Genomic DNA, 24691 nt, shown 5'->3' with positions numbered 1-24691 from the left:
GACAGGACAGAAATGGGCATACGTAAATCCTACGCAAAGCTGTTATTCTGATACAATATATGACTTTTATTTCTAAGCTCATCCAAACAGTTGAAGTGTTGTTCTTGCCAGACATGTGTTATATAATAAATTTAAGTGACGTACTGCAATGTGTCTCGTCGCTCCAGTCATCACAGTCATTATAGCCATTGCACTGCAGTTTCCTTGGGATGCAAATTCCACTTGTACACAAGAAGCTCTCCTCCCCTTCACAAAGCACTGAAAGGTGAAAAACAAGATAGAAAGACATTTTTATCAGAGTAAAAACCAAATTCTAGACTCCATTTCTTTTACAATGTAATTTTCTTCAGGTTGATTAAAGCTGCTGTGAAGTGGTTTTAACCAGCAGTGGTCCAGACACATTGTTATTGGGGACTGAAGAACAAGAATTGGATCATAGCTAATGTGTAGAAACTACCATAATATCTCTACAATGCCCTTCTGTGTTTTACTTAGGGCAAACCAGACACATAATGTATGCAAATTACACTTTAAAAATGACAACACATACCTTGTGGTCTCCCAAGACATTTGATTTCTGGCATCAAGGTCAATGCTCTTAAGCCAAAGATATTTAGGGAGAGAACACACTATAAGGCTGACTAAAGATCACTGATCGATTTCACATTATCATGTGGCTTTAAGGGAGGTATGATCACTGCCCAGCATTCTCACTTGAATAGTACAGCCATGATGTTTCCTTTCCAAATTGCGCTGCTTTATATTGTTATGAGTTTGGGAGTAGGGATGTCAGTCTGGATGATAACCATGGGATCCTTCCAAACCTGTGATCCTATGTATATGGGGGTTAGAATCTATGAGAGGAAACCTGCTGAACCAGTCAGCTGAGTCTCCTTTGTTAAGGTAATGAATGGCCTTGGCTGAGTTTGGGGGCTGATGCTGGCAGCGGCGGAGGAAGCCGCTCAGATGCCTGGGGCAGGGCGCACCGCAGGGCCTCTGGAGTCTGCCTGCCTCCTCCCACACAACTGCCCTACAGCTGGAGGGGAGGCAGCGGGCGGACCGTTTGGGAAGTGCAGAGCCTGCGTGCGCACAAGCCACCGCATCTCTCCCAGGAGAGACGTGAGGCTTGGGCACACTGCAGGTGCCGAGTTGAGTGCCACCTGGAATTGTCATCCCCCTCAGTGGTGACACCCGGGGCAGCCCGCACCTACCGCAGCCCCCTTCCTCCGCCCCTGGATGCTGGAAACGGGAGATGTCGAGACATGCTATGCTTCCCAAGAAACCTAATAGGGAGCCAAGATCCCCTTGAGTGTTAATGCTGTGAGTCTCCCCATCCTATGGTCAGGTTGTATACATGTATAAATAAAATGGTAACCCTGGGAACTCTGGAGTCTCTTGCTGCTCAGAGATTTGGGGCAGGGCGGGCAGCCTGGGGTGCAACACTATCTATTTCCCCCCCTCCTCCCCTCAAATGCAGAGACTGGGAATCATAGCAAGGGGGCAGGATGTATTTAATGCTACACACACTGCGGTTTATTATTATTATTATTATCATCAACATCATCAAACCCTTCGCCACAGCATTTGTGCTTGAGCAAAGGGGAACTGTCCACCCAGCTAAAGATGATTATTTGGATTCCAGAAATCTGGAAGCAGATTTGCTATTCCACTTGCAGCTTAAAGCAAAACAGCAATGATCGAGTCATGCTTAATTGTTCACCTCAGGAAGCACCATCAGTGTCAAAGATAAGTTACAGTTTATATGGCATGATTCTTTCATATGCTAAAGAGTTGCTCTGGGGTCAGCAATAACAACATTGCCCTCTTGCATGTATCCGCTCTGAATTTAGCAAATTGAGGAAAGTCACTGGCTTTATCGATTTTCTTTTAAAAGATTATGCATCCAAACTTTTTCTATCAACAATTTTTCCCCCCTGATGTTTCAGTGAATACTTACATGTATCTGGAAGGACTGTAACATGGCAAAGAACTTACTTTTCTCAATAAGATGCAAATTCTGTTTTATAGATCTGTAACTACAGATTCTTGCCAAAAAATATTTGTGTGAAATATATTTTCTTTATAAATACATTAAATGCTGCTTTAAATATTATTCAGGTTATTTAATTTATCTTTAATATTTATATATTTCACTCTCTGCTCGGAGGTTCCAGGGTGCAATATACAGGCTTTAATTATTAGGAAAATAATGTATCAGAGAGAGAGAAATAGTTTGTGCAATTAAAAAGAAAGAAAGAAAACTTATCTCATCTATTATTCTTCCTGGTTGCCAATGTAGGAGACATCTAACAAATTAATCACACCACATAGCAAATACTCATTTTTGCAAGTTTGTCTTAAAATTTACCTTGCTTTGCTTTTAAAGTTACAACATAGATCAACTAAACATAGAGCGGCCTTTTCAGTCATTACACATAACGTGGTGCACTATAATGAAAAAATGCAAAAAAAAAAAAAAATGTCTACCACAAATCTACAAGTGTTTCATCTCTAGATTATCTTTACCGGCAACTCAGCTGTATTACTTCCTACATTATCAGATTTAAGCAGCTGAACAAACTGGTTATAATTTCCCATGACTTAACTGATCCGTTCAAAAGAGGTGAATTTATGAAAGCTACTTTTCTTTTCATTTAATTAATTTCATTGCCATATTAGTGAGCTTACTTATTTGAATACTGCTTTTTCAAATACCACTGTTCATCTGAATGTACAAGAAGGCCTGAATATAAATGACTAAAAGATAACATTTTCCAGTCAATAAGGCATACTGCACATTAATAAAATCAGACACCAACATATTTTCAAAAATCCTGTAATCCTTTTCCGGCCAAAGTTTGCAAAAGTTAGAGCTGCAAAGCCTTAACGTTTTCCCCATGCTTTCAATACGGTATATTAGGCTTCTTTTCAGCATTTTTTGGGGATGGGGCAGGAGTTAAATCTTAAGATGAGGAGCCAAAAGAGGAAAGTTTCTCTCCTCAGATCAGTTCCACACTCTTCTCTCTGATTCTAAAGTTGAAACAGCTCGCTATTTTTTAAGCCTGTTCTTTCAGTCTCAGTATCTTCCTCCCATATACTGTCTGTGGCAGCAGACAGTGAAACTGAAAGCTAGACACCAAGGCAGGGATAATAAATATATTCTGAAAAGAGCTAGGAAAGAAAACTGTAGCCCTACCCTGGGAATTAGAAGTGAATGTTTGCTGGAGGAATGGGGGGAATATTATTGAGAGCTTTCATAATCTTTCGTCTGTTCTGTCCAAAGCTCTGACTCTTGAATCTACCTGTTCTCAATGTGATATCCCTAAACCTTTCTTAAGATATTAAAATAGCTCTTGTTTGGAGATCCAAATATTATACTACTACTCTGGCTTTAGTCCTGCACAAGCAGTGCTCTTTTTCTCAGAATAAATGAGCTCCAGACATTCTGTAGTACATATGCATCTCTCAGTCTGGTGTTTCTTCATGGAGCAAATACTTCTTCACAGAATCACCCGTTATTGAGCTGAATTCTTCCAAATTCCAGAGTTTTCGGCGCTTGTTCCTCTGTTTATTAATAAAGACACACTGGAACAAGACTTTCCTTTCTTAAGTAGACAGATGGTTTTTACATGAAAACATGACACAGATATATTTAAAGAAAACAATAACAGGGCCTATTTGTTTTAATTCAGTACATTAACTCTCCACAACCCATCTCATCTCTTTGCCCTGTAGGAGTTGTTAGATGAAACTGTCTGTCAGATGATTCTCCTCAAGCCCCATGTGACTGGAGATGAAAGACTTCATCCAAAAGCAAAATATCACCTTTGAGCAGGGTTCCTTTCTTCATGCTCTTCTTCTTATAGAATGGTGCTCATGTTTCCTCATGGTGGCAGGTGGAAAACCCTTTATCTTGAAAGGCCCCTGTGGCTTTAACAGTCACATAAGGCACAGAAATTTAAACTCACAAAGCTTTCTCCATCATCACAACTCTATTCCAAGTCAAATTCACCTTATGAATTTCTGCCTATCACAATGGCAGGATTACAGCCAGAAATACCCACTTGCCTCAATATTTCTTTCTTATATTTTGCGTGCGACCTCCTGTACAGCCCCACTATGGCTGAAACAGGAGGGGGAACATTTGATCAAGTTATTACTGCATCTTAGAGTAGCTTCCCTCCACCACAGAGCTTCTATGAAATCTGAAATCCTGTTCAATTTTTTGGCAATCTTAATCCTGCTGTTGTTTGAATCCAATTCCACCTTTTCTCCAGACTTGTCTTCTTTACATGTATTTACATGCCTAGGTCTTTCCTAAAACGAGACAGGGAAGGAGGAGGCAGAAGACCTCACCCCAGATGCTTGCTAAATTGGCTGCAAAAGAAGGGAGGAAAAGCTGGAAGAGGAGAGGAGGGGGCACCAATACAACAAAGAATGAGGGGCAGCAGAGGGAGGGAAGAGAGGAATGCAAAGGAGTGGGGGGCAGCACAGCAATACTGGCTCCGGTGGCACATTCTCATGCACTGTCCCAGTTGGATATGATGCACCATGACTTGTGGGGATGGATGTGGGAGTATTTGCTGCTCTGCCTCAGGCAGAAACATTGCTTCATCCAGTCTTGATAGTCTGGCTCAAAGAGGACCAGGCTCTCCAGTCTACCCTGAAAATACTCATAAACCCTACAAAGTTTGTCTTCTTTAGGTGTACTGCTCATATGTTGTCCTTCCAGCACTACTTTCCTTTAGACTGAGTTACCTCTTCAGAAAACCCATCTTTATTGCATTGGCATTTTGTCAGTGCATATGGCATTTCCGTGCGCTTTGGTTTCCAGCACAGTGTTCCATTGCGCCAGAAGCGGTTTAGTCATGCTGGCCACATGACCCAGAAAGCTGTCTGTGGACAAGCACCAACTCCCTTGGCCTGAAAGCGAGATGAGTGCCGCATCCCATAGTCGCCTTTGACTGGACTTAACCGTCCAGGGTTTTTTTAACTTACCTTTTACCTTTACTCCATTCATTGAAGTTTTAAATGAAAGTTATAACAGAAGCCTTTCTATGTGTCAAGTTTCCAACACAAGAAGAAGAAGAGGTGTTTGGATTTGATATCCCGCTTTATCACTACCCTAAGGAGTCTCAAAGTGGCTCACAATCTCCTTTCCCCTCCTCACCCACAACAAACATTCTGTGAGGTGAGTGAGGGCTGAGAGACTTCAGAGAAGTGTGACTAGCCCAAGGTCACCCAGCAGCTGCATGTGGAGGAGCGAGGAATTGAACCCGGTTCACCAGATTACAAGTCCACTACTCTTAACCACTACACCACACTGGCCTTTCCAACTACTGAAAGATGGAGCAGATGTGTTTTGAGGGAAGAAATGTCTATTCCTATTAAGTAAGATAATCTCCAGTTTCCCAGTTGACATCTCTTGAGCATTATTGTTATACACAGGAGCAACAAAAGTGAGCAGCCACAAGATTTAGACGCATAAGGAACATTATGTTGCTAATTAGAATGATATCCTAGACTTTTTCTAGCTTGGCAGCTTTCAAAATGCTTATTACAGCTCAGTCAATCAATGTATTGAACTGGTCACAGACCTCACAACTAACATTTATCCAATCAGGATGTCTGGGTATATGTACCAAACTTCACATTTGCAGATACACTGTGTAATACATAGGAACTCTGAATTTTGTATACACAAAAACCTTAACTGATTTAAAAGCCCCAAAGCACCATCCCTCCCATTCCTGCATATTGAAGGCAGGGTATTAAGGATGCCATGTAGAAGGAGCATTGCGAGTGGGAGAAACCTTGTCACAGTGAATACTGTAGTTCACCCAGGCAGATGGAAAGCTACAGTCAGTGGTTGCCTCACCAGTGATGGAGACTGGAAAGCAGGAATGGACTGTGAAGGCAGGGGTCTTGCAGCTTTGGGTCCACTTGATCCAATTCCCCACAGATACATACATACATGTACGCATGCATGAATGCATACACAATTTTATTTGTATGCTGCCTTCCCAGATCTCAAACCATGCTCAAGGTGGCTTACAATTTAAAAAGATACACCACTACAGCATAACGAAAGTAGTCATCGACAGTAAATAAAACATTAAAAATGCACAACTAGACTGAAGAATTTCCACATAAATCACAAGAAGATCTAAAATAAAGGTTAAAAAAACCCAGCAACAACCCTCACTCAATCAAGACACCCCAGCCCAGGAATCTGTTCAGCAAGGAGCAGGTCTTCCAGGACTCACAGTCAAGATCCCCTGCTCTTCAGCTACACCAGCCTGGAGATGGCATGGCAACATATTGTGAAAAACTCACATAACTCCCACCTTCTGCCTTACCTGCTGTGAGCTGTTTTAAGCAATGTTTTAAGCAATGTCCTCAGCTGTATGAATACAAAGCACCATGGACAGTTCCATTCAAGCAGGAGAACAGTGTTGTTTCAGCAGCAATTCTACTCAAGAACCTTAAATAGGAACTGCAATTGTATCTCAGTATCTAGTTCCACCTTCCATGAAAAGAGCCCCTTTATTGAAAGGGTATCCATCTGCTTTTGCATTCATTGATTCAAACAGAGATGGGGAGATTGTGGTTCCACTAAGGCAGGGGTGGTGAGGGAGGAGTGGTGAACCTTTTCTGAGTAGTAGATCAGATCATTATAGTGGGCCAAATTAGACAGGTGGGTGGGATGCTCATCTGATGTCACTATGACCCAGTGCTTTGAAGCTCCAGTTGTTAGGACTCCAAAGCACAGCATGGGGCTGTTTGAAAGCCCTTTTGCAAACAGTCCCTTGCTGCTCTTTAAACCTCTGACTTTCAGAATTTCAAAGAGCAACATCTGGCTGTTTGCAAAAGGGCTTTCAAACAGCTCCCAGCTGCTCTTTGAATCTCTGGAGTGGAGACTTCAACCCTACTCTCTGCAGGCAAGGTTTAACCCACCCATACACTTGCTAGCTGATGGGAATTAAACACTGTTGCTTTGCTTTGGTTCCCTGTGGGAACTGGTATGTGCAACCAACTAAGAAATGAACTTCAGCTAGCATTGCCCTCACATTAGAGTGACACCAGCTGATTGCAAATGGACATGGTTTTGGGGAAATGGCCTCATGGGTAAACTGGACTTCCTAGTACACCAAGAATATCTCATGGACTGAAGGTCCCTCTCCACTGTACTAAGGCTTCTGGAGGGGTCCTCAGATTCAGAGAAGGGCAATGTCCTTGGCTCAGAGAAGCAATGATTCCACAGACTTCTCTTGTACCAGTGTTCTGCTCCCCTGAAGGGATCCCATGGCAAGATGTAGTAGGTATAGTGGAATGAAACTCAGACATTTTCCTTGCTCACTCCCTGGTCATGTTCACACAACACACCAAACCATAGTTCAGGGTGCAATGCATGAGTGGAAAGAAAGCTTTGGATTCATGCTATGCTATGCTCCCCCTGTCCCATACAGCTATATGAGAGCAACCCCAAAGCCACCATCCTATTTCCATCTCTTGTTATGATGCTCCAGCAGTCTTCCAGCTCTAGGAAAGCATCAAACTGATGACTTGGAAAGACATTGAATTTCCCCCCATTTTGTTATATATATTCTACATGTATTCTATCTACAGTACACTGTTGAACATTCATGCAAATATGAGCTATGCAAATACAATCAGTCCCTCATATATGAATTTAAAACTATTTTGATTGCAATATGGATTGCAAGTATAAATGTCTCATAGGCACCTATTGAATATTATTTGTGAGTGACAAACACCACAAGGCAGATAACACTATGCCATTTTGTAAACCTTTTTCAGAGCTTAAGCCTTACTAATAAATATGTGCATTTTTGCTGTTCAGCTCCTGAATAGTGATATCTAACCTATTTTAAGTGACAAAAAGAAACAAAGCATAGAACCAAAACACAATTTCTGTCCCATATATCTACAGTTGCCATCAGAAGCTGTTTTGCAGGAAATACAACAGTGTGCAGCTGAGGCAATAAAAAATTAAAGTCCAAACCCGGTTGAATTTTGTTCTTTCCCTTATTGAAAACTGAAAATCCAAGCTTCTCCCCTCATCTTATATATCATTCAGACAGAATTTCATTAAATTATTTCTGTGTCTCCTTCACATGGTTAACAACTTTTACTTTTCAAACAGTTATAGAAAGAAATCTACTTTTCTGCACGCAGCAGATTGGAACTACATGCAGGGAGAGCAAATTAATTATCAGACTGAGCCATCTGGTATCCACACAACTGGCTGCAACATGTTAGAACAGAAGTCTTTAAATATTTTCCAGGCTTATGCATCACTGTTACAACATATAGACTATCAAACAAACTTTTCAAAGAACAAAAAGGTATTTTACAGTTTATTTATAAAGCAGTTTGCTTGGGAAAAATAGTTCTAAACAGTCTTCAGGTCCAGATATAAACTGGCAGTAATTTTAAACAAATTGTAAATCCTTCTTGCTAAGTCAGGGCCTCAAGATTTTAAGTTACATGAAAAAAACTTTTTTTTTTAGCATGCAACACGGCCTCAGTTGGCTTCCAATATATATCAAAATGAATATTTCCACATATAAATTTTCTTTCCTTGTATCCACCAATTAGAATAACTCAGCAGGAATTGATCTAAAGCCATTATTTTTGTCAATAGGCTTGCAGATGTGCCTGACATACAATACACGTCACATACAGAAAAATAATCCAGTATTATAACAAAAGACATGCCTAATTCTTCTACTGAAAACCAAATCCTCCCACATACTTTTTCATGTTCCAGAGTGTATGCATACACTAGATTTAAGATGTATTTGACTCCCTTACTTCATCTATAAAACATTATCTTGACCAATGTTGTGATCTTTGTTCTGCATTAAACAGCTAACCAAGTCCCACTAGAACATGGGCAATTATTTCCTCACCATTGTTTTAGCACTACTAGGGCATACACATTCTTTGTTGACTTAAACAAAGGCTAAAAGAGAGAGGATAGACTTTCTTCAAGAGAAGGTGCAGTTCATATTTTTGAAGGTTTGTGATACCACTATTGTAATTACACTACTGCAAACCCAAGACTATTGTGAGTGGTGTAACTGCGTAAGACCACTGGCACAAAAGTGGCTGGAAAAAATAAGTGGCTCTTCATAGCCAAAGTGGCTGTGCAAATCAATCTTACTCACTGAAGTAGGTCAGCCAGTCAGTGCCAAGATGTGTGTTTGCGTTGGAGGACCAAGTAACTAGTAAAGAGCAAGATATGTGTAACAGATAAATAAAAGAGAAAGACACTAAAATGAGAAACTATTATATCTCTAAGAAAAAATATCTTACTATTGCCCATGAAATTAATCAGCATTAGTGAGAATTAACTAACCCACACAGTCTCAAGTCTATTAGAATATATATTAACAAGGGAGGACATTGTTTTCTTAATACACAGGATCTTTACAGATACTGTCATCGTAGGAGGAAGAGGTATGTTACATTCACCCATGTCCAGTTTAGGAGGGCGTTCCCAGATTATTAAAATTCCTGAATTTTATACACTATAGTTACATTGGCCTCAACCTAGTAAAATAATAGCCCGTGTTCTCATAGTAGAAAAATGTGCAATGAATGAGGACCAAAGGTGTTACTAGCATGGTGTAAAAATGATAAGAGTTAGACTGCATAATGGTAAATGCTAAAGTAAGAAAGCAACGGCAACAATGCAAGTGGCTCTTTTGAGACAGAAGGTGATAATGGGATTGTATATAGGAGAGATATTTACAGCTGGTGTCACCACCTACTTATTTAGAAAGTCAAGAGGGCTGGACTGAAAAATATATTACTGATATTAAGGAAGAGGTGGGAGGGCAACAAGGTACAATGGAAAGACAAAAATCAGACATTCCTCACTCAAAAGGGTACCACCAAAATGGTTAATGGATTTTGATGCATGAAATATCTGATAGGCAGTTTCAGGTGTGTGTGTGTGTACATGCCTTCATGGTGAAGTCAAGAGTTACAGTGCCTGCTGTGGCTGTAGAAACCGATAGGGGGCATTTCAGATTAATAGATCCTTAAGCACAAGTCTGTCAGTTAACTTGGTAAGTTAGAGAACGTTAAATAGATGTTGTACATATATATGTGCTTGCTTGTTAATAAAATGCCTGTTCTAAATTGTTACATTGAATCTGGAACTTTATACAACACAGATGGGGCCTGCCTAATTTTGACAGGTGTTGCATTACATTACATTACATCCAGGGCCACCAGCAAAATGCTTTAATCATGTGTGTTTGCCAGTTGAAACAATAGACACTGAGGCCCTCTGAGCTAGATCTTAAGTGACTGGTAGGACTATACAGATATCGATTGTCCGTTAAGTAATCTGGTCCCAAGACATTCAGGGTTTTATATGTAATAACATGACATTTAAGCACCAATAAGTGCCATGAAATTTTCACAGTGACATGCCACACAGCAATCAGAAAATAATAATGGACATGGATTAGAAGAGATATAATGATAAGATTTTTTTCCCCAGTGCAAAATGCAGCAGAAATGGAGGGGAAATATCTCAATCAATACAACAAGGGATGACAACAAGGCATTTACTGCTCTAAAAATGGATCAAATGGATTCAGAAAGCAAATCAAATATTTTGTTCCTTAGTCTTTTATCTGCTTTTCTCATTTATGATTTCTATATTATCTACTGCTGTTTTAAACGCAGTTCCCAGCTTTGGCTACTTAAAATAACACAAGATATAAAAGATATGAAGGGAGGACTAGAAGAAAAATAACTGGAGTATTTTCATTGCTAGGGAGGTGCACTTCTGACCCAAAGGAATGCCATTTAAAGACTGTTTTTCCAAGTCGGTGAACAAGGTGGAGTATAGGTTAAAGGGATCAAGCAGAAGGAAAGACTGATGAAAGCTTGACTTTCACTCCCTTGCATGCTGACATCAGAGAAACTTGTAGAAATATTTATTCCAAATCAGCTAAATTCTCAGTTCCTTCTGTTCCCTTGTGAAAGTTGATGTCTTTTGCAGACTTCATAAAGCAGACATTTATTTATCTGTAACATTTATAGACTACTGTTTAGTATAATTCTCTGAGCAGCTTACAATAAACAACACACATACACCACAGTCATAAATGCACTATCAAACACAAAAGGAGAACAGAATCAAGTGCCTCAGCCCTCAGGTCTGCCCTCATCACAGGACAGCTTTTAGCCTCTTTCTCCCTCTTCCTCCCCATCCAAATACTAGCACTAGAATTGATATATAATAGACAGCATCTGTTATAGACTCTTATGGGGACCAATGAAACCTGACTTACTTGAAACTGCAAAGGGGAAATGTTTCAGTTGCTACCAAGTCTAACCTACTTCATGGCTTCAGAGCAGAGGCACCAACTTGTGCTGAAGATTGAGAGGGCACAACGTGAGTCATGCACAACATTGCAACATGACATTGGGAGAAGCCAGGGGCAGAGCCAAACACAGCTCCAGCAAGGCTTCAAGGGCCAGCAGCAACTCTTCTCTGGCGTTCGGCCTTCTCCTGCTGCTGCTGCTGCTGCTGCTGCTGCTGCTGCTGAGCCATTGGGGGGTTCAGGCTCCCAACAAAAATAGGGGTGGGGTAGGAAATGGCACCTCTGCTTCAGAGACAGTACCATTAATGTGAATTTCAACATTGCTTTCCAGATTCAAACTCCAAAAGCAAGATTAATGGAACATATTTGTTTTGAAATAATAGCATTAAGCGTGAAGGACAACACCAGCTAATAGTTTGCCTTTTCCCACCTTACATTTTTCCTCTTCTGAATCTTTCTATGATTTATTATGGGACCTAAAAGTTCATTGAGGTTTTACCCATCACTGGGTCAAGCTACATGTGTTTGTTTGTTTGTTTCATTCTTTGTTTGTTTGCTTAGCTAATTATTTTTAAATAGGGATTTTTAGGGTATAGCACTGACATGGTGGTTTACATGCATACAAATATGGCTGAAATATCCTTCTAAGAAAGAAATCACAGTTGTAAAAACCTGCTACAACACAATATAAAACAATTTAAAACAGCAGCTTTAAACCAATGCATAGGCTAGATCAAGCAATAAAAGCTATAAAGAATACAAGCTGAACTAAAACATTATCAAAATTGCAGCATCAAAATCTTAGGAGAAAGAAATGAGCTTTTAACATGTTACACACAGCTGGATGTATGGTATCTTCTTTCTTACTTTTCACAAAAGCATCTTCTGAGACTGCATGTTTCAGCAGAGGAACAACTGGGGATGGGACTGTTTATCTCTTTCCATTCCAGTCAATATCCCACTGAAAAATGCCCCCTCCACACAGTGGAACAGATACAGCTAGCTACCTCTGAGATTCATTTCAATTGTAATAATTGCAAAAAAAAGAGAGACATGGCTGTGTGTAACATGCAATTTGGACATTATATGTAGAACCTGAAACAAGTTGCAGCACTTTAGCAAAAAATTTAAAGGGAACTTACATCGCTTTCCTTTTTCTTGTTCTGGGGAGAAGCATACCCTGGTGGTGTTGTTATTTTCAGTTTTGTTTTGGAACTGGAAACACGCTAGGAACTCTGGCCATGAAGAATTCACCATCCCAAGAACTGGTTCACAACCTTCCTTTGCAGCTTCACAGAATGATCTGCAAGGCAGGAGCCCATGACTAGAAAGAAAAACAAATATTTCTAAGATTGTCCTTCCAGTATGCGTATTTATTTATTTTTACTTTTTAAAGGAAAAGCACAAATAGAGAGCTTCCATTTTAAACAGCAAAGAGGTTGCCTGCCCCTGCCCTTAAGGCTAGGAGCCTTAAGGGAAAAAGTACCCATTTCCCAATGGGCTCCTATAGTGGGGTAGGAGAGCTGAAAATAATGGCAATATATTTCCCATCTGGCAACCCTTTGGTTTCAGATAGTACACGGGTAGACGAGTCTAAAAAGCCTGTAACACAAATTTTCACAGTCCTCTGGTGGCTATGGTGGCTCATTTACCAGAAGTAATGTATTTAGCATTCACTCTAGAAGTGTAAACTTGATTCTGACCAATCTAAGCCTCCTAGAGCAAAATATACATCATGTATTAGTTGCGAGATGTGAAATTTTTACCCTACCCCCAAAAAGGACCAATCTCCATTCCAAGCTCAGTAAGAGAATGAAGAAATAAAATCTCACCTTCCTGTGCACTGCCTTCATTCCACAGTGAATGCTAAGCCAAATTGTAGCTTTGCATGAACAAGCAGAAGCAGGCTCCAGGAGAGGAGATTGTGGCCACTTGGCCTCTCCCCTGTCATTTTGCAGCTGTGCTGTGTTGAGCTAAGCCACAGTTTGACTTAACATGTCATCTGAATCTGGACTTGTGGTTTAGTTTTATTAGGCAAACTATGAGCTCTTAGACTATTAGGAGAAAGCCAAGCCATGAGCCCAGGTTCGGAAAAACAAGAGGATAAGAGCTAAGACTGCAATCTCCTCTCTGGAAGCCTGCATACTTGCTTCTTCACACTAAACTATGCATGCATCTAGTTTGGCTCTTAAGAGGCTATTATAACTTTCCAACTTTTTCATCTGTAGTCCAGAGCATACATTATGGTCCCTAGAGAAAAGCTGCCAAGAACAATCTTCCTGTAGCAAGTAGCAAACAACTTTCACTGGGCATCTTACACTTGTAAGAATTCAACACGTCATGCCACATTATCAGTTTTACCAGTTCAGCTCCAGATTGTTGGTGGCTGCTGGGAAGTGTGAAAATTCATGACATAATTAGGGGAAGGTGATTTGTGTGATATTGAGCAGTACTTGTTGCAAATATTGCAGCCTAAATGGAGATAACTTGCTATGGGAAAGATGTTTCTTATGGTATTCTTTCAGATGACTGCAATGGGGCCTAACTGCAGCATAAGGCCCTTCAGACAGCAACAGCTATATCCATGTTTCCCAGGACAATCTGTTTGCCCATCAAGGGTTATGACCCTCGTCACATGATGGAAGCAGGAGAGCAAAGAACTCTGGGAGGCAGGCACAGTTCCTTTCAGTTTTTTCCAATTCACCAAGCAGCATCAGATGTTGAACATATCTGGAAAGAAAAACTCTATACAACTGCCTCCCTTCCTCTCAGCTCAGTTCAAATAACCAAAGGAAAAATTACCCGTAAAAATTCATCATGGAATTTACGTAGAGAAGGAACTGCAGACCCCAGTACTAGGGATGGGCCTCATTCATGTCCTCAGAACCTATCAAATCTATGCATCAGGTAAGACCAAGCATCCTATTTGATATGGTTACTGAGGACCCGACTGGGTTGGGACATACCACAGCATTCCCATTTGGGTGGGTTCCAACTGCATTTATTGAGACTAAAGTACCTATTTATGAACTTTGCACCCAAAGTCAGCATCAGCTGAAGCCAACAGGGCCATTCTGTAGTGCCTGGTATATATACAGTGGTACCTCTGGTTGCGAACAGGATCCGTTCCGGAGCCCCGTTCGCAACATGAGCAGAACGCAACCTGCGTCAGTGGGTCGCGATTTGCTGCTTCTGAGCATGTACGTGACATCATTTTGAGCGTCTGCACATGCGCAAGCGGCGAAATCCAGAAGTAACCCTTTCCGGTACTTCCGGGTTGCCGCGGGACACAACTTGAAAAGATTTAACCTGAAGCAAACGTAACAAGAGGTATGACTGTACTTGGAGAAGGAGAATTAGTCACAATAACAGTTGTTGACAGTGACATGATGGAGTGAGCCAATATTTTTGTTGGCTTGGCCCCTTTGGGGGTATCAAACACCCGAGAAATGCCGACCTTAATCCACCCTGCATAGATGAAGGAAGATATTTCTGCCCAATACCCGCTGAATGAAAGGATACAAACAAGCAGGCAGTGGACCTAATGACCTTTGTTATTTCAAAGTGCACCTTCGGAGCATAGTGAACATCCTTGAAATTCTGCACTTTCCTCCATGGATGCTTTGGATCTCATCAAGAGGAGGGTAGCTATAACTCTTGCTGTGTATGGAAATGAGAAAATACCTTGCAAAAGGCTGAGGAACAGATGTGTTTGAACACTGCATGTTTGTGAGAGATGCCTCGATGTGTAGCCACAGAATAGAATTTTAAAGAACAGATGCATCAATACATTTTGTGTAAAGGTGCAAAGGGTGATCTATGCAACACCACAAGCACTGTGACCAACTCCCTAAGGGGGGGAAATGTGCCACTGGTAGAATTTACATAGAAAAATCCTCCTGAAAGCATTAAATCATCAAGAGTTGAGAAATTGGCACAAACAACCTGCAACCCTTTTAGCATTAGAGTTATGGTTTTTAAACAAAATATTTGCATCCTGCAACTGAAGACTCATGCGAAGTTCAGAAGAAAGGAAGACAATAAAAACATATTTAATGTGCTCAATTATGCCCGCTGGTAAACTAAGAGTGGCAAGTCAGGCAAAATCTGCACTGCAAAGCACCAAGCCACAAAGGCAATCCAGGTTGCGATACATAACCGCAACATGGGAGGTATATGTGATGTCAATGTGGTAAAATGACAATCGTATCTTACCCTTAGCGATTTAGTCTGCTGCATTCAAATGCCAGACAGTCAGACACAGGCACTGTGGATTTAGAAGGAACAATGGCCCTTGGCAACTTAAAGATAATATGGAGCTGAGGTGGCTAATGCCTTCATGGCACCCATGGCTTCCGCTTGACTGACCTTGAAACTAAAGAAACCACATGGAAGTTGACGGTGGGACCTGCTTGCCAACCGATCCACTTGGTAAGGTTTATACGCTCCTGAAACCCCGTTGAGACAGGTGCCACTCAGCCAGGACACCTGAACATCACTGTACCCCGCAAAGTGTCCCACCATGATAATAAGTATCTTTCTTTCTGGCCCGCTGATTAGGAGCAATGAGTCTTTTGGCAGGTAAGTTGTGTTGGCTATTTGCAGTATGGTAGCGCTGCAGAGAGCTTGCTGGGGAGACCATGCATTAAAAAGGGGCTCAAAAATAACTTAAACAAGGTTTTAATTACAAAAACAAAAACTCCATTTACACTTACATTTACATCAACAACAAACCAGACCCAACCACCAACCCATCCCCCAGGGTAATGGGAAAGCTAGGTGCTGCTCCTTATATACTACACCGAAATGCTGACACACCTTAATCAGTACAACTCAGCAGCACCTGCTATGTTTCACAGCTGTAAAGCTGAGTCTCGTTATTTTGCTCTGACCCTTTCTCTGGCCCCTTAAAACATACACATCGGGTGGAACAATGATGAACCTTTACATTTAAAGAAACCATTCAACAAGTTGATGGTGTTCCACCTTGGTGACACATATGTGAGTTGATGTATTGCTGAAACACAGCACCACATGGCCGATATGTAAGGAATGATATGTGGTATATTTCAGTTTGTTTCAGGCTAATGTTCAAAGGATAAGCTTCAAATGTGATAGGAGAGTATATTAAGTCTAAAAAATGATTAAGTGAATAGATCTGGTCTAGATATAAAAATCCATTTGTAAGTGTCCAGTAAGCCAAAAATGTTATCATTGTGTACTGATGTTTTTCCATACTACTATGGATTAGGAGTTCTCTATAAAAGAAAGAAGAAAGAGACAGAAGAGAAATAAGCACCTATTTGTCTTGCCTTGTTTCCTTCTGTGGCTTCCAGGACCTACCTCAGAACTGCACATTACACACTGACAGGCTCCAAAATATTCTGAGGTCTTTGACTCTCCAAAAATAAAGCTCCCTCACAAACAGGAAAAGAGTTATTGGGTGACTTGTTCTGAAAAGGTGTTACTGGCTCAGATAACAGGGCTTTAATTGGCAGGACAGCATGCAGGCAGCAATGTATACTGATAGCTAGCTGCCCTTGTCAGTGGGAGAAGTTGCAAGTCATTTATTGTTGGTATTGCATCTGCTACTGGCAGAGACCTTTTACATAGTTCTGGAACGTTTCTGTCTTTCATCACATCACAAAATAGTGGTGAAAGATACTATTTTGGAATGTGAGGGCTCCCTTTCCAAGTATCAAGTAAGCTGCTGTCAGAGATTAGTACTAGGCAAGGCTCAAGATAAACCCATCACCTTTCTGATATGTGATAATTTCCCTAGTGTTGTGCATAGAGGGCATTTAATATTGTTACCGGCCACCTTCCAGGGGTCTTGGCACTTAACCAGAGTTTATGTTTCTTTTGGGGAAAATGAGGCACAGTGAAGAATATGGTTTATTTACACATATTTACACCCGAGTCTGGATGTAGAGAGGGTTCTGAGCACTTATGAGGGGCTTGCTCCCCACAGGAGAACAGCATAGGATTCAAAAGTAGCCAAAACACTATCTCTGTGTCTCCTCCACACAGCTTGTATGATCCTCAGCCCTCATGGCCTCTAGCCCCACCCTTCTTTCTCTCAAAAACCCTTGCTAAAATGCAATTCAAGCTTGTGCAAAAAGGACACTTTTTCCTGTGGTGACACCATTCCCCTTGTAACGCTGGCAACCTCACCTTCCCGCCCCCTTCTTGTTTGACACTGAATGTCCCGATTGTTCACCTTTTGTCATGGCATTGCCTCTGCTATCACCTGTTTTGTTCCTTGATGGCACCTCTCTCAGACAATCTCCTGAGGAAGCTGGCTTGACCTACTTTTTAAAGCCTTGCTAAATCCATTGATCAAACCCCACCTTTCCTAATTTGCTAATTTCAGAAATTATGAGGAGAACCTGGCACCCAGAACTTTTAAGGGATCCTTGGCCCCCTGCAAACCCACAACAGTATTATATAAACAGGATTTCAATTAACTTGAGAAAGCATTTAATTTAAAATATGTAAAACATACTTCTTTTTTCAAAAGGGGAGACTTTTTCCACTAATGCAGAAGACTAAATTGATAACAGTTCACTTGGTTCTCATAAAATCAGTAGAGGCAAACACTTCAGTAAAAAAAAATATACATTTAAAAATAAAATAAAAACAGAAGGCCCTTCATTCATTCTGGGTGGTACAGAAAGACTTTTCAACTCCATAGATCAGAATACAAAAATTTCAATAAATGATCCAATAAAACTATGGTTTTCCACCATGTTGCTTTTAATGCACACATTTAGAAACCCACTAATTACACTGAATATTAAAAATGTAAACAAATCCATGTGGCTCTTTTGTTGTATAAATTCATTCTTTGAGTGGGAAGCTGCACAACTGGAATTCATTTATTGGATTGGTGTGTTTTTTTCTTCTAGATTTGAACAGGGATTCTGGATGGGTGGTCCTTTGTAGCTTTGTGACATTGCTTTGTTTTCCACTCCACTTTATCAACTGAGTTAATGTTTCAATGATCACATCCACACAGTGATAAGTTTAGATTTTCTAAATGAAAACCTATGTGTGTAGGAGGAAGATTCAGCAAATTAGTTCAAGCATAACTATTATAAATCAGTCTCTTTTGCAGCAGTATGCTTACATGGGTTATACTAACAACTTGATAATAATTTAGAAATGACTGGGCTCATAAAAGGAGAAATTTATGATACTTGGATAGATTGGCCAAGTTTATGGGCTGGAAGCAACCAAGAAAACGCTAATTCTATGCCATACCATTTACCACAACACTTGCCACAACTACATTTGGTCCTTTAAGCTCAGTAAAGCAAATAAATATGAAGCAGTGATCAAATTTAATACAGGCCTATTTGTTCCCCCTGTCAACAATGATATTATGGTTAAGCATCTACATCTTGATTAATCTTTATATACCAGATGTTAAAAATAAATGAGTGCTACCATTTATGTTTGTTTTTTTAAAGCCATCATAGGACATAGGATAATGTAACACAGCATGTCCTTGTATTCCCTGACTAAATTTCTTTGGATCATGAGATAAAATCAACTGTGATTTTAAAAATAAAATAAAATCTGTGTGGCTTATCTTTTGCACATTCCAAAATGGAACCCATTAATGCAGGGTATTTTCCCTGCCTGAAGATCAGTTCCACAACGATTCCTATGATAAAATTCCTATGAAACCCTCCTGTGGAATGCTACAGAAAAAGGAGCTACCTGCCAGCATTGTTCTCTGAAATCAGTTTTCTTCCTGATCTATTCTAGACCATGATCCTGCCCCTGACAAGTGTCATGTGGATGGAAGCATGAAGGCACTAGATGTGTGAAAGATCACCTGAAGACTATTCAGGCAAGCACCATGTGCTGCTCAATCCAGACCCTGGGGATACTGCACTTATGCTAAAATAAAATAATATGCCAAGGATGTATCATAGAGGAGGTCTTGCTTTCACTCATAAACACACTTCGTGTACCTGGAATGCATGACAGCTATGAACCACTAGTGCACTCTTTAGACTCTAAAGCAGTGATGGCCAAACTTGGCCCTCCAGCTGTTTTGGGACTACAATTCCCATCACCCCTGACCACTGGTCCTGTTAGCTAGGGATGATGGGAGTTGTAGTTCCAAAACAGCTGGAGGACCAAGTTTGGCCATCACTGCCCTAAAGTGAAAGAGGGATATTTATAGGATGACTCCTGTGGTATCTTGTAACCAGTATTATCCAATGATAATTAAGAGTAAATTGCTCTATGGTTTTGGAACATTACCTAAAATGCTTGATCATCCAAGGTCCCCAAACCGGTAGTAGACTAACTATTCTTTATTTGAAATGTTTGCTCTTTCATATCCAACATTGGTATAGTATAACCGTAATGCACTATTCTCCTAACACATTTTCACACAGCTCATTCCATCATAAACATTGTCACAAGAATGTTATCTTGATGGGGAAATAGTCTCAGTTTGACTATCATTATGTGTTATGCATGTGCACTGAGACCAGTGGGATCTTCTGGCCCTTGCCATCAATTTCCATGCATTCGTCAGGTGCTTAAAAGGACTGGATTCAAGATCATGTAGGGCTTCCAATCACATGGAATACCATATGTGCATACAACTGGATGCACTGTACATGGAAAAAAACCTTTTACACCTACTGTATGCAGATTGCTTGGGGATGAACCAGCAAGCATGAACCCCACTCCTACACACATTATTTCCCTCAGAGGATTCTGAGCTCTGAAGGTTGTGAAGGGTTGCTGGGAAGGGGTAAACTACAGTGCCCAGAATTATTTCAGGGGAAGGATGTGTTTCAAATGTGCTTTAAAAGTGTGGTGTGTACACAGCCTTAATCAGTCGAAACATATACTATGAGAATGAGGCTGCTAACTGAAGTTGACAACACTACACGCAGCAAATTCTGGACAGAAATAGATGAAAAATAGAGGGGATATGTTTGATGCACATTGTACATAGTATTTCAGTGTGTGAAAGGGTGTGTAAGATGTGGCAATGCTAGGGTTCATATTTCACAGCTTGAAAGTTTAGGAGAAGCCTGCTGTTAAGTCTGGACAAGAGATTTTAAAGCTGTACTGTGTTGACATTCCTAAATACCTGAAGTAATTTCTTGTTCACACTAAACATAGTTAACACTAATTACTGCCATTTGTTCAGAGTTTAATAACTAAAAGAGTGCCACCAGTTATCATTGTCTGCTTCTCAGCCAAATGACCTCACGACGGCTCATTGAGTGTTTTCTGTCCTCATATTTAAGAGGAATCAAGTTAATTACAGAAAGCCAAGTGTTAGGACATAGAAAATACATTTCTAATATTCAGCAGCTGACTCTAACCGGAAGAATTATCAGGAATAGCTGGCCTACCACAGTTTTTCTGTACAAGACAAAAGTATTTCAGAATGCCATCAATTCTGGTCTGTGTTTTCTGTAAGTCTTACAGAAAACTTTCATACTTACAGTACTTTCATAAAGTACAATGTAGTTCAGTGGACTGAATATCAGACTTGGGTCAGGAGCGTTGGGCTATGACTACCAGAGCCGTACCACATGAGCTTTCTCAAAAAATACCTCAGCCCTAATGATTTCCTGTCTATTAATATGTGCATGCTGTCACATCCACAAGCATAGCATAAAAATTATCTGTAAAAAGCCCACTGGATATTCTGAAATAAGAGTGGCAAGTTCTTTCAGCTTTGTTTCTTTCAGTTTCTTGTTTTTCCAATCTTAAATTTGGTTCTCCACATTTCAGTAGAAATCTGCAAAATTTCTTTTGAAAAATTCTCATGAAAATTCTTAGCCATTTTGGTACACATTTCTCCTAATGTAATTTTATTATTTGTGGGGGGAAAACAAAAAAACCCATCTGCCCCAGCAACTCTGGGTGGCTAATATATGCATTTTTGTAAACATTGGTTGGTTGGAGAAGTGCATTTCAAAGAATGACTATGTTTCAGTTCTCATGTGTTATAGAAAGTACAAAATTGATAAATTTGACTTAAAATGCAAATGGAATTGAATTTGTCCCCCATCCCTACTCTGGAATAGATGGGGATCAGGGAAGAGGAGAGGGAGTGAATCTATTACCCGTTCTCTTTTCCACCACCCCACCCCAAAGTTCACTGCAGAGGAAGGAATACAGCTTACCTTTGATCAACTAGCCTCCCCTCAAATATCCACCAACAGAAAGTTCACTTCCCTTCTTCAGGGACAGTGGCGGATGCGACATTGTGTAGCCTCAGTGAGCTGAGCTGGGGGGGGGGGAGCATTCCGTCACCCACATCGCCTTGGCTGACTGTTGGGCATTTTGGTACAGCCTATTAAATGTTGTTTGAATTGGCCAATCTTGGCATTTGGCGGGAGGAGCCAGGACCCTTTAAATGCCAGCCACGAATGATGCGCTCCTCCAAGACGAATCAGTTAGGGAAAGGAGCCACATTAGGGAAAGGTCCCTGCCTTTCTGAAGGTCCACTACTCATTCATAAGGATGACGCCTACTTATCCAGATACCAGTTCACTGCAGTTCTCAGAAAAGCCATTATGGAATGCGGCCTCAAGGCTAGAAAATTTGCTTCGCATTCCTTCTGCATAGGCATAGCCACCACAGTCCTCCAGTCGGGCCTTCCACCAGCCCACATAAAATCACTGGGTTTCTGGCAATCATTCGCATGAAAGTGCTATGTGCCCACTGGAATGGTTGAGATTACTGCTTCATGTTGATGTTTTTCTTCCAGGCACAGGCCCCAAGCAAGTTTGGATCTGTGGCACAGCATAGTGCAGTTTGTTCACAGACCGCCCCCCCACCCGCCCCCGCCGTTTCATTTCCATGAAACATGTACTTAAATCCTTTCTAGCAGAGCTTGCTTTTTTATAACATTTGCTCCCTCGTCCCTAATCAGTTGCAATACAAAATGGAAGATTTACTGGCCTGCATTATCTCATAAAAACATTTACACCAATCAGCAGTGATAACCTTGTAATCAAGGGGTCTATTTAAAGGCAGAATTGCCAGGTGCACTCTGCAGGAAATATGCATATCAGACTAGCTCATCCTGACCTCTCAAATATAGTTAATGTAGTTTGAAACACACCTGGCTGCCTGAAGTTGGCCTCCCCCCGACCCCACAAAAAACACTTTTCACCTGCTGTGTCAAATGATATGCATTGGTTTCTTAACTCCATTTAGTCAGAGCTATTCTTTCTACAGACACTTCCAGTGACTAGAATTATCAGTAAAATTAAATTTATTACTACTACTATTATTATTATTATTATTAATAATAATAATAATAATAGAGCGCTTGCCCAAGCCCACTCATTTATTTCTGGAGACACACAGCTAGATGCTCTTTTCCTCTTCTGTTTGACTATTCATGTTCCTCACCAACACTGTAATAGGCGCTGTAACTCATGTTTCCTCTGTAACAATGGAGGAAAGGTGTTTTATGTGTCCTGACCAAACCTTTCTGCTTGTGATTTGGACAATAAAACTCCTGGAACATGTGCTTAATATCATGCTATAAAAACAATAAATGTTTCAGATTTCTAATGCCAAAAGAAATACTTAATTATAACAGAGAACACATTTTTATATTTAAAAAATCAAGATTAAATAATTGAACCAGATGTCAAAATTAGACTGTTTTCACACTTGACAATACATATGTTAATACTTGCCAGTCATAATTAGTGTTCCACAAATTCCCTCATATCTTAAGAACAATAGTTTTCTTTTCACTCATCTCGTCAGCTGCCCTTATCACTCAGCCCTCTGCTTTCTTACCACTCTTCATTTGACACATAACGAAATTCCCAGCTATTAAATTCTAGTAGCTATTAATAGCTATACCTTTGGTGCGATTTCCTTCTGTCCCTTCAGCACTCATAGGTTTAGTACTTCACAGTACTAAGTGATATCAAGAACTTTCTTTACTGTAAAAGTAATTCATTTATTGAGCTTGCAATCCTATACATCATTGATGTTTTTCGACTACAATTCCCTTCATTTCTGCCAATGGGCCAGGATGGTTCAAGTTGGGATGGGAGTTAGAATCCAACAGCTTTAGGAGAGTCACAAGTTCTGCATCCCTGCCATGCATACTTATCTGGGATTAAGCTCCACTGAACTGCAGGTTACTTCCAAGTGAGCATATCCTGATTGGTTACTCCTTCAGGGTTGAGCCTGGGTTCAGGTATCTCCCCAAATGAGGAGTCCCACCAGGCTGCCAGTAGGGTGTCTAGACCACCAGATACAACTCTCCCTCTAGACTCCTTTACTGGGGTACCCTGCATTTTGATCCTGACCTAGGAGTGGATGAGGCTCCACTCCCCACCCCAACACTTAGACTATGGATCCAACCCAATGTCTTTTTCCGCCAAAGTTATGACAATTGCTATGAAAAAGGCAAAACGCCCAGACAGGCTCAATAGGTCCACAGGCAAATTCCTTCCTGGCCCTGAAGACAATGATCAATTAGCTCCACAGCAATGATTCAGGTAGGTAGCCATGTTGGTCAAAATATATATAAAAAAATTGTATGTGCCAAACATGTGCGCTGCTCACCTACCTCCAGGCAGACCAGACATATGGGGTGAATATGCTGCCAATTCCCAGTGTATCCAGCCTTTAAAGGGTCTTGTCTCCTCCCTTCAAAGGCCATGATCGGCCAATTCAAATAAAACTGAGCAGGCAATTCCAAGTGCCCCTGCAACCAGCTGAAGCCAATGATGGCATCAGCCAGCCATGTCGGTGATGGAATGCCCTCTCCCTGTGGCTCACCATGCTGTGCCGCTGTCCCCAAAGGAGGTAAGCAGTCTTTGCTGAATACAATTACTAAATACAACAATTAAGTAATTGTCTAGTATAAAAAAACTGAAACCAAATATAATCAGACTCCAAATGTTTGGCAACTAGGTGAACATTTAGGTATTTTATGTCAAAAAATTGCAAGAGTATTTTAAGAAAAATATGGAATAAAATACCTTACTATCTCTTCATTTTGTTACAACGTAAGGTGTATTAGGGATTGTGTAGATGAACAGTGACAGGAAGCCCCAAACATGCCCTTTAAACAACTAAATGAATTAACCTCATAAAATGATGGGACATTGCTTTGGGCAAGTGGGGGAGAGTGACTTTGCTGTTATCTGCCACTTCTTTTTCATGTCTTGATGAGCACTCCCATACTGGAGTGGTGCAACAAAGAAGTGTTCAACTGCTAATGCACTAAAACAAAATACACACACATAAATATAAATCACAAAAAGGCTTGGACATGGGAAACGATTTGAAGA

General features: G+C 40.6%; 1 protein-coding gene across 6 annotated transcripts in view; it reads right to left on the bottom strand.

The window, feature by feature from the left end:
- The window catches only part of CORIN (corin, serine peptidase), a 117716-nt gene that overhangs the window by 54153 nt on the left and 38872 nt on the right, over positions 1–24691 (bottom strand). For all 6 annotated transcript variants that reach the window (XM_081875657.1, XM_081875654.1, XM_081875658.1 and 3 more), the window contains exons 5-6: positions 12515–12696; positions 145–258 (exon numbers count right to left, since the gene is read on the bottom strand). In XM_081875657.1, the coding sequence (XP_081731783.1) occupies positions 145–258; positions 12515–12696 (296 nt within the window). The remainder of the gene's footprint in view (positions 1–144; positions 259–12514; positions 12697–24691) is intronic.

This window comes from Podarcis erhardii, assembly GCF_964252035.2.
Source record: "Podarcis erhardii genome assembly, chromosome: 9".
Classification (NCBI taxonomy): Eukaryota; Metazoa; Chordata; class Lepidosauria; order Squamata; family Lacertidae; genus Podarcis; species Podarcis erhardii.
This window is presented reverse-complemented; position numbering and strand designations above follow the sequence as displayed.